Consider the following 16,376-nt stretch of genomic DNA (forward strand, 5'->3'; position numbering starts at 1 on the left):
TCCTGTAAGCATACATTTGTTATAAAAAGCATCAACAAATGACGTAGAACAGTAATAATTGCAAGTTAATAATTTATTGTGTATTTATAAATAAATATGTGCTCTGTCCTCAAAATAGGACACTGGTACTTAATGGGTTAAAGTATTTAATGTTCAAAGAAATTTAGCATGAAATTTTACTTACAGATGGTAAGATTAGCTGTATATTTAAAGTAAGGAAGTATTGTTCTTGTGTGGCACACAGTACTCCGTCTAAAGGGCTTACCTTTAACTGGCATCTTGGGCTGTCACCCATCCAACAGCAAAAACCTTCACCTTTCCCAATTCCATTAGTCCCTCATCCTCAACAATATGGTCCTTCATAATCACATTATCCTAGTGCAAACCATTTCTTGACAGTCTCTGCTTCTATCACAAAATCCTTCTACTCTGTGACCGTAACTTCCTGAATGCTCACTACTATGGAAACACTTGCCTTTCAACTCTCTGAACTGCTTTCAAGCCAGCTTACCACTCTGACACCAACCTCACATCTCTCTATGGGTCATCCCATTGTGGTTGGTTACAATCAACAGAACAAATCCCTAACTTTGTTGACCAATCTACTGACCATAACCTCCCATCATACATTCAAGACACCTCACAACCTTCACCACTTTTACAGTCCTACTTGTCGGACTGTAGATGCGTTATTTTACTCCGACATCTCCCATGTCTTTGGCCTCCCCCGTGTGTCCTGACACCAAGCCCACCACATCTTTTCTAACACTCCTGGCCAACCAGTCTAATCCACAATTACTTTGCTTTTGAAGATGTAATCTATAAAAAAATCCCTGGTGTTGGCATGGGTACTTGCATGGTATTATCCTATGCCAACTTATTTATGGGCCATCTAAAAGAATCCTTCATATCAAGTTAATACCTTAAACACTGTCTTGTTCAGATTCAGTGATTACATTTTAACCATCTTAACTCATGGTGAGGAGAGCCTTGCCACCCACAGAAACGGCATCTGCTGTGGTGAGCAGTTGTTGAAATATACCGATGGCCTTACCACAGCCTCTACTGACACAGTAGCCTATCCAACTCATCCATAAACAGAACACTTGTTAACTAGCCACCGACCAGCTCTCCTCCAATCACCAAGTATTACCCTGGCCTCAAAAAGCTTAACCATGCCCTTCACCAGGACTTTGCCTCTCAGTGTGCTCTGAGATGAAGGATATCCTACACAAAATCCTACCCACATCACCCAAAGTAATGTTCTGCCACCCATACAACCTACAAAATATCCTTGTCCCTCCCTATTCCAATCCTGCAACCCACGAGTCGTCCCCTAGTGGAGAACGAAGGTGCAAAATCTGTACACTCTCCCCCCCCCCCCAATTCCAGTCACATTCGTTTCCTACCCTATGAGAGGCACAGCAACATGTGAGATCAACTTTGTTATGTATCAGCCATGCTTCAATTACTGTGCAACATTAATTGTATGACTGACAGGTAACCAACAGTCAACTCTCATGAATGACCTCTGCTAAACTGTGACCAACTGCAGCTTGACCATCCAGTTGAAGATGCTATGCACCTCAACACAAATGACAGAAACAACTGCTTCACTATCTATTTGGATATTCCTTTCCAGTCTAAGTTTCTCTGAACTAGGCAGGTGGATGTACAAATCTCAGAATCCTGTCTTCCCTCTATCACACGTTATTTCCCGATAGTGATCACAGTAAATACAGAAGCTTATCTCCAGTTCAGTGCTTTGAACTGTTTTATCACTTTGCTGATCCTCCCTTCTCCAATCTCTTATTACAGTTTTTGAAATCTGTAGCTTTTCTGTTTCATGTGAAATGACATTTCTTGGTTTATCATCATTAGAGCAGTCAGTCTGAGGTTTACCACCTAATCAGTTTTTGTTGGTCAATAGTACTTCTGCACCAGCATAAAGTTGCCACGGTCAAAGATTATCAATCTTTCCACACCATTTTCTTCATCAGAATCTTCATTCGACTCTACATTAGTTTCAGGAGGCTCAATAAATACATTCATTGCTGCTTCTTCTAAAATAACCAGTATTGCATGCACAGACAGGCCTCCGAGACAGAAGGAAACATTATATTGACTGTGCTGCATATATGTGCAACACACAATTAAAAACTGGATTTGGAACCATAATAATCAATTGCATTTTGTGGCTAACCTATAATATATATTTCAGTACCTTTAACATTATAATTAAGCAAAAGTTTTAAAAATTGTACAGTGTATTGCTGCAGAAAATATAACTCAGTTCTTATTCCGAGACGTAATCTTATTCAGAAAAAGAATTCAGTAAATGACAACCAGACACTCTTCTCTTCCTGCTTTCTGCTAGCAGAAACCTGCTTCAATATCAGCAATAGAGCTTCCTTAACTGAGAGACATACAACAGGCATTTCAAACGCATGCATTGTTGCCAATAAGAGAAAACAATGGTAGAATGTTATGTGACATATGTAACACTAGGCAGAAAACGGTTAATGATTTTGGTGGGCATATCTTTGTTTTCAGTGGTTCCCTTCTGTCATTGAAAAGAAAGATAATGGGAAAGGTCTATGGAAGTATTTTAACTGACTTTTCATACGAAGGAGAGGCACAGTCCATGTTCTTCGTGCTTCATACTGCTTCTTCTATGATAACATCTGCACCTCCACAGATACAAATTTCTAAGAATGTTCTGATTAATGTGAAGTATAAATAGTATGTCTTTCCAGGACTCCATATGCAACTACCCAAGCAGTGGGGACTGTACTGGAAAAATAATAAAGATCCATTCACCATATTCCAGCAGTTTTGAAGAAGTATGCACTTTTTTTTAATCAGGAATAAAAGTCCCACCTTTTTTTAATAAGGAATAAAAGTCTCAGTGACCTCAGTCTAGCCTTTATTTGTTTCAACCCTTGGGAGGATTGATTCCCTTGTAACAGCCTCAGGTAGTCCAACCCCACATTGAGCAGGTGTTCACAACACTTTGTCTAACTTTGTATTTCTACACTATTAAAATTTGTGTGTGTCTACTGGCAACAAATTTACACTGGCAACAAATTTACTCCAATAAATGTTTGGAAAGCATACACTGCAAATTGCAAAAAACAAGAAAGGTAAATTTACTTGAGAAAATAATAAGTAGCCATAGTTGTCTGAGGTAAACAGCAGAGTCTAAGAACACTATCCCAGAGGACCAAAAGGTCCCTTCAAGGAATTGACATTACATCCATACTCTGCAAACCACTGAAGTGCATGGTAGAGGGTACTTCCCACTTTACAAGTTACAGCTTCCTGTTCCACACATGTATGGAGCACAGGGAGAATGACTCTTTCCATTGCCTCTGTGCACAATGTAAATTATCCAATTTTCTCATAATCCCCACGGATGTGATTCACTGGGGACTGCTCAAGGATGGTTTGATAAGTCTGCAAATTTCCGTGAAAGAATGGAACATTTTTTAGCGTCTCCATGGCTGGTAAGCTTCGTTATCCCAAGAATTGTATAAAGAATTTAAACAGTGTACAGTTCATTGCTGACAGTCACCTGAATTCATCAGTGGGTCAACAGATTGAAAATGGAGAAATAAAGTTTCATGTTGTTATTAAACATTTTTCATTTGAAGAACTGGACTGCCGCACAAAGAAACAGCACTGGATGAAGTTCATGCAGACTCTGCACAATCACTGAAGACCATTTACTTCTGGATTAATGAATTTAAACATGGTTGGAGAAGCACCGAAGACTAAGTGTGTTTTGTGTACCCACTTGAGTCAACACAAAGGGCACCATTGCCAAAATCCATGATATGGTAGTGTAACGTCACCGAATAAAAATTTGTGAAACTGCAGGCACTTCCACTGAGCGAGTACATAATATCTCTCAAGGAGAATTGCTATGAAGAAGCTTTGTGCAAGGTGGATGCCCCAACTGCTCAGTCAACCAAAAGCACATCTGGTACAACATTCAGCACAATGTCTGCCAATGTTTAATCTCAATCTGCAAAACTTGATGCGCCGATTTGTGACTGCTGATGAAACCTGGGTCCACCATTACACGTCAGAATCAAAACAGCAGTCGAAACAATGGATAATGGCTTGTGAAATGCACCAAAGAAGCCATAGACCATTTAGTCAGCTGGTGACTGCCACTTTTTTGGGATTCCCAAGGAATAATCCTTTTAGATTACATGGAAAAACACAAAATCATTAATGGGTCCTACTATGCTTCATTGTTTGATAGTTTGAAACTTGCATTGGCTGGAAAAAACTTAAGGTTAGCATGCAAAAAAGTTCTTTTTCACAAAGATGGTGTACAATCCCTTATACAAGCAACAACAATGGTAAAGGTGCAGGAATTGGGCTTTGAATTGGTTCCTCATCCACCCTATTCACCAGACTTAGCCCCAAGTGACACTTGAAACTTTGGCTTGCTGCGAAGAAATTTTCATCAAATGAGGAATGAGGAAGTGATAATTGCAATCAACAAGGTTTTTTAGAGAATGATAGAAACTATTTTTCTGATGGGACGAAAAGATGGAGGATTGTGGGACCAAGTATATATATCTCTCAAAGCAGACTTTTTTGACAAGTATGATGAGTTGTGTACAAAATTTTATCTTGCTGTTTTACCACACTTATATAAGCATCCCATTAGTACATATTCATAGTCATCACTTGAAACCAATCTTGAAAATTTGAAAGTAGGATTTCTCGGGATGATTTGCATCCATCTTCAAGTGTCTGCCATTTACATTTCTTCAACATATCTCTGGCACTTTCTCACAGGTCAAAAACCTGTGACCATCTCACATTAGTCCTATTTGGCTGGCATTCCATACACTTGAGTAATACTGTAGGTGGTTTGTAAGTGTGTTTTGTAAGCAATCTCCTTTGCAGACTGATTGCATTTCTCTAGTATTCCACCAATAAATCAAAGTATATAATTGAAGTTAAATAGTGCATGTGCTTGTAATAAGTGTTGCCATGTTACAGATATGCCTGTTGTCGCATGTATTTTGCTGTCACTAACACTGGCTAGTGGCAAAGATTATTTACCTTATAACATGTTTTACTGCCTGAATCAGATAGACACTGATGTAATGGAATGACAGGTAACAAGATACTGTTTAACGATGTTAAAGGTATATTACTCAGCTTCACTGCTTCATTGTAATTTACATTTCTCTATTTCATCTGACAATGTATTCTTACACCACAGATGAGGTAACCCAAAATGCATCTCATGAGAAGCTTTTTTAAAAAAGGCAATCAAGGCAAGTGCAGAATCATTAAAACTGAAAACTCTTAATTTCTTGTTACTGTAGTTTTAATTTTGTGAAGTGCACAATTTTAAATTTTTGCACTCAAAGCTAGATAAAAAGAGAAACAGGGAGATATGCAAAAAGCTGTATCACGATTCAAAAAAAATAATTCAAAACACTTTTTTTTGCAGACTCCATTACCTGAAATACGGCATGTGATCGCGACGACTCTGAATTTGCATCAGTTGGATGTTGTGTCCTGTTTTTGTTTCCTTGTGCTAACATTGCAAGTAATTTGTCTGCACTGTCAATTGTCTCCATTCTGAGGCCTGCAACAGAAACTCCTGCTCTACTGTCTTCTCGCACATGGAGAGGACCAGAAGGCTGCAAGAGATCTCTAACATTTTCATTGTATACCTGCAATAAATTTGTCAAAGATAATTAATAACAAACAATGGAAAGTCCAGGATGGAACAACAACAATATTGTGAAAAGGATACATTGCTACTCACCATATAGAGGAGATGTTGATTTGCAGACAGACACAATGTAAAGACTTATTCATTTAAGCTTTCAGCCAAAAAGCCTTCTTCTGAAGTAGAAAACACACAGGCACAACTCAAAACACACAGCATATGGCTGCTAGGTGCAGTCTGGCAGGGGAGATGGGTGAAGGGGGAGTGGAGATGAGGAAGAGAGCAGGAAACTAAAGAAGTTCCCCTCCCTGAAACCTCCAGACTGCACCTAGCAGCCCTACCCAGTCACAACCATGTCCCTCAACACTCCCATAAGTAGCATTACACCTTTCCCCACCCCAAATGCCATCCCTCCTCCCCACAATCCCCACTACCTCATAATCCCCACCATCAACACGGGATTGATGGTCCCCTCAGGTACAGTTATGACTCCACCCAGCCACAGTGGCCAGACAGACAGAAACAGTTTATTTTACTGGAGGAAAAGGGCCTTCTGGCCAGAAGCTAAAACATGTAACAGTCTTCATGTGCCTATCTGTAACTCAACACCTCGTCTGTATGATGAGTAGCAATCTTTCTTTTCATAGCATTGTAATTAGCAGCAAAAGTGACATTATACAGGACAACACGCTAAATTACTTTTAATGTTTTTACTTATTAAGAAATGTCAAGATCACTATGAACACTATACTTCTCCAAGGCTAATTTCCAACACACAAGCTGCAAATTCAAAATACATGATATAGTCACAATCAAGATGATAAAAACATTGTAGCACTTATTATCCACGATAAGCTTACTACTAAGTGGTACTCTTATGCTGTAAAAGACAGAAATAAAAAAATAATTTTCTTCCTGGTATATGCTGCATATCTTACTTTACATGAGGTTTGTCACGCACTTCTGATGTATAATTTGATCATAGAACGCTCTTGTATAACCCCAATTCCATTTAGGGGAATAAAACATTACGTGCTAATTCAGAATTACAGCAGAAATTCTAGTCCCTACACTCAGTGTATAAAGTTCAATTGACACCATCTGACAACAGATTTTTTTAAAAAGATCATCAATGCAGGAAGACTAATTACAATGGGAGATACAAGGTCTTAACAGTACTCCATAAGATAAGACAGCGCAGTGTTGCTTTTCATTTCTTAACAGTTGCACAAAATTTCAGTTGGTTTTACCAATTGCAATGACTTCATTTGACATAACATTTTTTCTCTACGTACAATACTAGCACTTTACATTATGCTTACCTCCAAATAAGAAACACACAGATCGAAAGTTTTCTCATCCTTCAAGTTCTCCATCTCAGAATAAAGCTCAACCATAGTAAGGTAAGTAATTCCTGGACTGTCTGCACTTCCAAGCATTGTATATGTTTTCCCAGCTCCTGTGGCACCATAAACAAACACTGTGGATTCAAAAAGAGAAAGCAGTGATTAGCCCCTGCAAAGAAACTAAAGGCATGTTGAGCACATAAACTAACACTTCAAGTGGTATGTACTTACTACCAATAAATATGGTAAAATAACATCCTAATGAAAACAATGTCATGAAGTGAAACAAATAAGTTTATAGAATCGCAGATAATACTAGGGAACGACAGGATTGGAAACTTAACAATTTACTGAACTTATTTGATACTGGAATAAGTTGAGAGATTTGAGGTTTGGCTCACTTTTGCGAGATTCGGCTCAACTCACGTATCTTGCTAAACTTTATAGGATTTGGTAGGACAGATTCGTTTGATGCCTTAATGCTATGAGAGAGTTTGCAAACATCAGCAGTCAAACACAGGAAAAAAAAACATTGGGAGTAAGCATTGACAGAATTCTGGCAACAGCATCAGGTCACAGGGCACTCCCAACTACTTCTGTGTCTGAGCCTTGCTAAATCACATTTAAAGAAATAGGGAACAACACAGACCTCAACTGCATCAATTACTTTTTACCTAGTGACAGATTGTAGAGCCTGGGATTGAACTATAAGTTAGTATAACTGATAGTTAAAATCAAATTGCAACAATATCACACATACTGATAGAAACTGACAAAAAACAACACTGGTTTAAAAATAAAAGGTATTCCATGGGAAACAGTTCAGGATATGCACCAATATGCTCACATTCTGTTCAGCGGGTAGGAAATCTCTATGAAGAAGTACAGACACTATTTAATAATCACAAATCCTACACAGCAACATTACAATGTGTAATCTGAAGCAGAAGACCATAAATTAAGTAAAGATTCTTCAGTTCAATATCAGAAATAAGGGAGCTCCTATGTTGGAGGAAATTGCCATGCAGAGCTATTACTTTGTTGTAAATCCTTTATGCTGGGGAAAAAAGAATGAAGCCTGAAAAAAAAAAAAATAATAAATAAATAAATAAATAAAAATTGTAGACATTTCATCAAACAACAAAGAAACTGTATAGGATGTAATGGTTCTAACAAACTTTCAAATTTTAATTTGCTGTAGGACTGCAATGCAGAGCAAAAAACAGATACAGAAATAGACAGCCTCTTCTGGGCAGGATATTAGAAATGTGATTTATAAGAACTGATCTATAAATAAGGAGGTATATGGGTGAAAAGCTTACTACTGGTCTCTGTACCGTGTCTCTGCTGGATTCTGAAAGAAAGTGGCGGTGGTGATGATTCGATGGAGGAAGGTAAATGACAAAAAAATGCACGACAGCCATGTGTGTGTATTGCTGAAGACCACACAAGCATGGAACAGTCCAGATGAAATAATTGTTCAGCAGTGCATGTCAAATAGCGGATACAGACAAAATTTAAGCTCCTTTGTAACTAAAGAGAGTGTATTAGAACAATATTCACCAGAGGATTTATGACTTTTCCACCAGTTACATACCATAAGGTAAGGACCTAAGACAAACCATCTGTCGAAACATAATAAATACAAATTAATTTGTTGCATAACTTATAATACTAAAAATGTATATGTAACACAAAACTGCAACATACACTTATGGATTAGTATTACATTTAACATTTTCTAAAGGACCAAGATATTGTTTCATGAAATTTTTACAATGAATACGATTTTAACTATTCCTCTAAGACACGTTCAAGAGTGGGTTACTAAAAATACTTCTTGAATATTCAAGCTTTGCAAGAAACATTCCACAAGTTAATAAGAGCAGTAATGCTACCTTAACTGTGGAAACTTTCACATATTCATACCTGAGCAATTATAACCACTCAACAAAGTCTTTATCATTTCTTTCGTGCTGCCTTCAAATACTTCTTTATTTGTTGATGTGAAACCAAAGACTTTATCAAAAATGTAGGTAGTGTCTTTATTTTGTTTCTTTAACAGATCCCTGCAGTTTTGTTTGACACCATGGTAAAAGAATGAAGGTTCGTCAATTTTAGGGTCAAAAACAAGCATCTTGTCATCGACTATCTGGATGATGGATCTGTAAGGTGAAAGATTTTGCAAATGAAATAACACAATAACAAAGACTGTATACCAAGAGACAAATGTCCTACTTTCACTGCACTAAAAGAGTGCCATTTACTTGCCGTAAAAAAGAGTATACAACAAAGAAGGAAAGTTATTTAAGTTCCCAAATTTTTACATTTTATTGTAAAAGTTACATTAGTAACCATAGAAGATAAATAAAAAAGTACGGTAGAATCAGCATGGCAAAATATTTATGGTTTTAGCCTTTATCCATAGCACTAAATTTATTTACAAATTGGAAAAACCTGCCTGCATATGACACTAGGAACAAGTCATTAACAACACAAAAAAAATGGTTCAAATGGCTCTGAGCACTATGGGACTTAACATCTATGGTCATCAGTCCCCTAGAACTTAGAACTACTTAAACCTAACTAACCTAAGGACAGCACACAACACCCATTAACAACACAGTTCAATACTGAAATCTGAGGAATTATCAAATTTTATGACTGCCATATTCCACAATTCAGGATTACAAATGACAATGACAACTTTAGTACAAACACTGACACTCACTCAAGACCATCCAGTTAGCAACATTTAATTAAAACCACATACATCATTCCGAACAATCTGACTGTTACTCAAAGTCAAAAGCATAATATTTACAACATATGTACTAGCAGAAAATAATAAAGGTACAAAGGGAGATAATGTCAATGGAAAGTAGGGGAGAGGTGAACAGAAAACAGGTACAAGTATAAACATTTATTGGCTGGAGGAGGCCTTTAACCAGGAATCTATTTAAATGGTTGATGACAGAAAGTATCTGAAGGTTCAGTCCATAACAGATCAGAATGATGTTTGGACCTTATACTGTTTGAATTTGTTTCATTGTATGATATGCACCCATATAGTAAACAAAAAAAATACTCTTTCAATGCAAGATCATATGTTGTACAAATTTTAAGAAATAATAATTGTTTGCTATACTGAGATTATCATAAAACTTCAAAACATCCATTTTGTTTCATTTCTAAAACAAAAAATGCTTTCATATTTATGTTCACAAACAGTGGTTTACATTTCAAGACTGAGAAAGGATGAAGTCCTGAGAAAATGAAGGACTAGAAAGAGCTACGAGGGTTTAACAGAAAACCATAATATTACTTTCCTTCAAAAACAAGCTGAGGTATTAGGCTTACTATTATTTCAATCAGGTCAACACTGTACACCCAAACCTAGTAGACATTTCAATAATAAAAGCTACCCGTACCAGAAATTGAATGAGAATGATTTCAATGAACATTTGCATTTTTGTTAGAAGATTTCAAGGTATGGATAAAGATACAACAATGAAGGAGCTAGTCCCTGGAGAAGAATGTAAGCTTTGCATTTGCTACTCTAGTTGTTCTTTTCAAGGATGAAGTCAGAACGGGCACTATTGGTTAAGGCAACCACACCATGTCCGAATTCAATAATTCTCAAATCTAAGCAATTATATTGTCGAGAAATGTTTGCATACATTAGCATTCCACCAGTATCCAGCAAAACGCGAGTAATTTAAAATAAAACCAAAGTTTACGAGACCTTCTCCCTTTCCAAGTAGTTCTGTAGTTCTATAATATTGCTGATCCACAATGAAGCCACATGTATTCAAGCTAAAAGAACATAACAAAATATTCATCAATGATATCATTAGTGTTCTTACTCATACTGTCTAGAGTACACATGTCTACTTTAGTGCACTTTCTACAGGTCACCACACCAATTACTTATAAAATTAATTTGTTACTATAATGCCTCCACCTCGTTTATCCCTGGGCACTGTATGCTCATTCATGTGTCACAATACTGTTGCAGGAATTGCAGATAATTTATATTAGATGCCAATGATGGTAAACCAATTGTTCAGTATGACTTCAACTACATTTTGCTTACCAGCACCATTTAGTAACTAAAAGTTTAGGTGTACCAGACACTACAAAAAAAAGCACACGTCCCGACCTTCCTAGTGAAATAGTTTATCTCAGTTCAAAGCACAGGCAGAGCCCTACTCTGTGTGATAGTTAAGTCTGGGAATGATTATAAACATCTGAGGTTGGCTGAGATTGATTCAGTTTTTCTTCTCACAATAGGAACTACTTAAAACAAGGCAGAAGCCTATGTATGATGAAAACGTTTGCAAGATTATATCTAGATCTAAAATATAATAGGCCAATATGTGTACGTACTGACAGACTTTTCTCCATGACCCCAACACCACAATCAACGACTTGTGAGTGGGGTGGTAGATAGCCTTTGGTCTCATGCTGTCAGTAAGGGAGTTTGGTTAGGGGGTGTGTGTGTGTGTGTGTGTGTGTGTGTGTGTGTGTGTGTGTGTGTGTGTGTGTGTGTGTGTGTGTTTTTTTTTTGAGCAAAATCCACAAAACATGAAGCAATGTATACTTTTAGGAAAAGCTATAAACTCTGCGACTGACGAGCCCTATTGTACAAGTGAAATTTGTTTAGTCTTACTTTCTTCCCACATAATACGATGCTTTTGCAGTTTCGACATTCAGACTTTAATAACAACATATAATAGCAAATGGATCAGTTTTTAATCTCTCGGCATGTTTTCATCAATTAAATTTTACTGGCAATCAACAGATGCAAAAAAAAAAAATACCAGATATAGTCAAGGATAAAAACTAACAAATGAATAACTTAACGGTAGACTACAGTGATTTCAGATACATATTTCACTTATTCTTCCATGTATAATCTTTTCATACTTTACTGCATTTTCGTCAATCACTTCACTTCTTCTCTTGCATTATTCCTTGCAAGTATAAACCGTATCATACTCTTATTAGTTACTGTGGATGATTTAATATTACTGCCATTCCTTTCCAGCATCATTTAAACACTACTTTGTTAAGACAATATTACTAAACAAACATTGGCTCCATGGTGCTACCCAGAGTTAAATACATCTGCATAATGTAACGTTAATGCCAGTATGGCTGGAACAGTGCGAAGCATGCTTAATCGAATATATTCACTAATACGGTAAAGTCAGAGTTCCAATTAGTACATTATACCCATATATCTGCTAAGCACAATCACTTCCTTCCACACACAACAGTATGGGTGAAACGTGCATCATGAACGAAAAAGATACAAATATTTCCACATATTCTGCAAAGTTGAGAAGTGATATATTATTTAGACTTACCTAACAGTAGGGCCTACTTACTGTCCTATATTTCATGGATTTTTGCCCATCACATTCACCCACTGCCAAGCACTGCAACCAAATTGCTAACAGGATAACTACATTCATATTATACTTAATAAGGTCTACATCCTTATACATCTCTTATCTCTAATGCTACTCACAGCTTCTCCCATGCCACATATTCTGACCCTGGCAAGGACGGGTTTCTCAGATAGTTAATCTTACAAAAGTGTTGTGTTACAGACTACATAAATTGGCAGCTCATGACAGTCAACTCAATAACTTCAACAGTTTAGGAGTTACAATCCAATTCATTCTTCAAAATGTTTGACAAGAAACACATGTACAGAAATTGTTAGCATTTTCAATATTTCAAATGTTGACTGCTATAGTACTGTTAAATATTTTTAAAATAATTCAGACACACATGGTACATCAAGGTCAAAACATTAACCAAATATTATTGCAGAAGGAGAGAAGCAATTTATCACAATTCTGTTTTGCCAAATCCCTGAGTAATCTTGTCACAGCTACATTAATTACAAACACAATACCAGCACACGGTTTCAGATCTACCCTTACAGTACAGAGTTTCAGAGAGAGTATAAGGGAATAATTGACAGGAACGGGTGGAAGAAATACAGTAGAAGAAGAATGGGTAGCTTTGAGGGATGAAGTAGCGAAGGCAGCAGAGGATCAAGTAGGTAAAAAGATGAGGGCTAGTAGAAGTCCTTGGGTAACAGAAGAAATATTGAATTTAATTGATGAAAGGAGAAAATATAAAAATGCAGTAAATGAAGCAGGCAAAAAGGAATACAAACGTCTCAAAAATGAGATCGACAGGAAGTGCAAAATGGCTAAGCAGGGATGGCTAGAGGACAAATGTAAGGATGTAGAGGCTTATCTCACAAGGCGTAAGATAGATACTGCCTACAGGAAAATTAAAGACACCTTTGGAGAAAAGAGAACCACTTGCATGAATATCAAGAGCTCAGATGGAAACCCAGTTCCAAGCAAAGAAGGGAAAGCAGAAAGGTGGAAGGAGTATATAGAGCGTCTATAGAAGGGTGAGGTACTCGAGGACAATATTATGGTAATGGAGAAGGATGTAGATGAAGATTAAATGGGAGATACGAAACTTCGTGAAGAGTTTGATGGAGCACTGAAAGACCTGAGTCGAAACAAGGCTCCGGGAGTAGACAACATTCCATTAGAACTACTGACAGCCTTGGGAGAGCCAGTCCTGACGAAACTCTACCATCTGGTGAGCAAGATGTATGAGACAGGCGACATACCATCAGACTTCAAGAAGAATATAATAATTCCAATCCCAAAGAAAGCAGGTGTTCACAGATGTGAAAATTACCGAACTATCAGTTTAATAAGTCACAGCTGCAAAATACTAACGTGACTTCTTTACAGGTGAATGGAAAAACTGGTAGATGCCGAACTCGCGGAAGATCAGTTTGGATTCCGTAGAAATATTGGAACACGTGAGGCAATACTAACCTTACAACTTATCTTAGAAGAAAGATTACGGAAAGGCAAACCTACATTCCTAGCAATTGTAGACTTAGAGAAAACTTTTGAAAATGTTGGCTGGAACACTCTTTCAAAATCTGAAGGTGAGTGCAGAAGATATAAAATGTAGACTGGTAATGGCAAGGAAAGCATTTCTGAAGAAGAGAAATTTGTTAACATCGAGTATAGATTTAAGTGCCAGGAAGTCGTTTCTGAAAGTATTTGTATGGAGTGTAGCCATGTATGGAAGTGAAACATGGGCGATAAATAGTTTGGACAAGAAGTGAATAGAAGCTTTTAAAATGTGGTGCTACAAAAGAATGCTGAATATTAGATGGGTAGATCACATAACTAATGATGAAGTATTGAATAGAATTGGGGAGAAGAGGAGTTTGTGGCACAACTTGTCAAGAAGCAGGGATCGGTTGGTAGGGCATGTTCTGAGGCATCAGGGGGTCACCAATTTAGTAGTGGAGGGCAGCGTGGAGGGTAAAAATGGCAGAGGGAGACCAAGAGATGAATACACTTAACAGATTCAGAAGGATGTAGGCTGCAGTAGGTACTGGGAGATGAAGCTTGCACAGGATAGAGTAGCATGGAGAGCTGCATCAAACCAGTCTCAGGACTGAAGACCACAACAACAACCCTTATTCCCTTTTAAATATGTACAATTTAGATCGAAGGTTCCAGTTTTCAATCCTCCTCCTGAGTGAAGAACTCATAAAATAAACCATACCTCTTACTTTATATTTGCTGAATGTAATACAATATTTTATGCGTGCATGTACTATTTACTTAGTGAAGTACTATAGTCACAGAAGAGAAACAAACCTGTAATTTTCCCCTGACTCTCTTTCATTTGTAGGGCGCACTCTCACAACTACTTTCACATTTGACTGACGTTTAGCGTTCTCCTTTAACTTTCTTGCTGAACCCGGAGAATACTGCACAGACTTTCGCACATGAACTGACTTCTTCTTCACTTTACTCATAGGAGAGAAGGATCTTTCCAATGATCTTCGATTCAGCACCATCTTCACAGGAGGTGGTAACTGGAACAAAATTATGGAAGCGCAAGTAGATTATCCAACAACAACGTAACTGACCACATTTATCCTAATATACTATTAATCACAGCAGTTTCCTAATTCCCTACAATTGGCGCATGTATTTCACCACTATCTTCCGACCTCTTTTTAAACATGGTGGCATTTCTGACTCCCTTTTGCAACTAATTACGTTATTATATGTCCACGAGAAACAACAACTTTCACTACTTAGGGGTAAAAAGGAAGTACGCCTTCTATTTCCTGACCAAATAGTAAGATACTACTGTACTTATACGTAAGCGAAAACAGAGAAATTTTGATGCATTTGTGTTTACGATCTAAGGAATAGGAAGAGGTACACTCTACAGCTCAATAATAAACATTCACTACATTAAATTTTCAATAGCGTAATGGAGCACAAACCAAACTTCAAAGGTTTGTTTACAAACAAATAAGACAAAAAAATCCTCATTTATGAAGCCCTTTGCTGATCAACCATATGCCGTGCACTTTAATGAATGTGACACTGAAACAAAAAAATTTAACTCTTCAATCGTCACAACAAAAACTGCATAATAGGTAAACAGTCCGAAATTTAACTGAAACTTCAATCCCCACCCATATGAACTGTTCAATTCCAGCACTCCACAGCAGAAATATACCACGTACGTTCTTGTGAGAAACAGTTCTGTATGCGTTGTTATTCCAAGGTGAAAATCTTCTTGAAATCAGCCACCAAACTAATTACATTAGCAGTCTCAAACATTGAAACCGCAACTTCCAGTTTGAATATAAGAGCCATACAAAGATTCTATAACGAGACACTACCAATCTTTGAACAACATAATATAACCACGACGAGCAGAAAAATTGCTTCCTTGACAACCTTTATCACATAGGTCTCATCAGTTATTAGATGATATTTGAATAGCATTTTTAAAATTTTGATACTTTGTCAATTTATTTAGGTAACGAGCAAGATAATACATAATAGAAAATTAAAAATTACGTAAGTACTGAGCAATAGTAATAATGCACTTATGATATGATTACATTAGACAAGTCTATATGACAAAATTTATACAATATTTGAGAACATATGAAATGATTTTACATTACAGAAATCCCCCTCCTTTGTAGAGGAATTTATTTATAGAGAAAAAACAGTGGTCCATCAGAAATAGCTCCAGCTCATTTTTGAATAGGCTTAATTTGCTTACGAACTTGGCTGTTTGTTTTGTAGATGGCCGTAAATGTGTACCAATGCAGACGACTCTTTTTTAATAGCAGGAGTTATGGATAGGTAGATGTGAGTGTTGTTATAGTTACTGCCTAGTGGTGCTATGACAACACATAAAGCTGTATTGCTGATAAACAT

General features: G+C 37.1%; 1 protein-coding gene across 3 annotated transcripts in view; it reads right to left on the reverse strand.

Moving 5' to 3' along the window:
* Positions 1 to 15,799, reverse strand: part of LOC124795369 (kinesin-like protein KIN-5B) — a 143,300-nt gene extending 127,501 nt beyond the window's left edge. The window contains exons 1-5 of one of the 3 annotated variants that reach the window (XM_047259372.1): positions 15,668 to 15,799; positions 14,781 to 15,001; positions 8,983 to 9,218; positions 7,030 to 7,187; positions 5,493 to 5,708 (exon numbers count right to left, since the gene is read on the reverse strand). In XM_047259372.1, the coding sequence (XP_047115328.1) occupies positions 5,493 to 5,708; positions 7,030 to 7,187; positions 8,983 to 9,218; positions 14,781 to 14,983 (813 nt within the window). In that variant the 5' untranslated portion in view covers positions 14,984 to 15,001; positions 15,668 to 15,799. Of the gene's footprint in view, positions 1 to 5,492; positions 5,709 to 7,029; positions 7,188 to 8,982; positions 9,219 to 14,780; positions 15,002 to 15,616 lie in introns of all 3 variants that reach the window. The other 2 variants (XM_047259374.1, XM_047259373.1) reach the window with 2 other exon arrangements.
* Between the last annotated feature and the right edge of the window lie 577 nt (positions 15,800 to 16,376).

This window comes from Schistocerca piceifrons, chromosome 4 (genome assembly GCF_021461385.2).
Source record: "Schistocerca piceifrons isolate TAMUIC-IGC-003096 chromosome 4, iqSchPice1.1, whole genome shotgun sequence".
NCBI lineage: Eukaryota > Metazoa > Arthropoda > Insecta > Orthoptera > Acrididae > Schistocerca > Schistocerca piceifrons.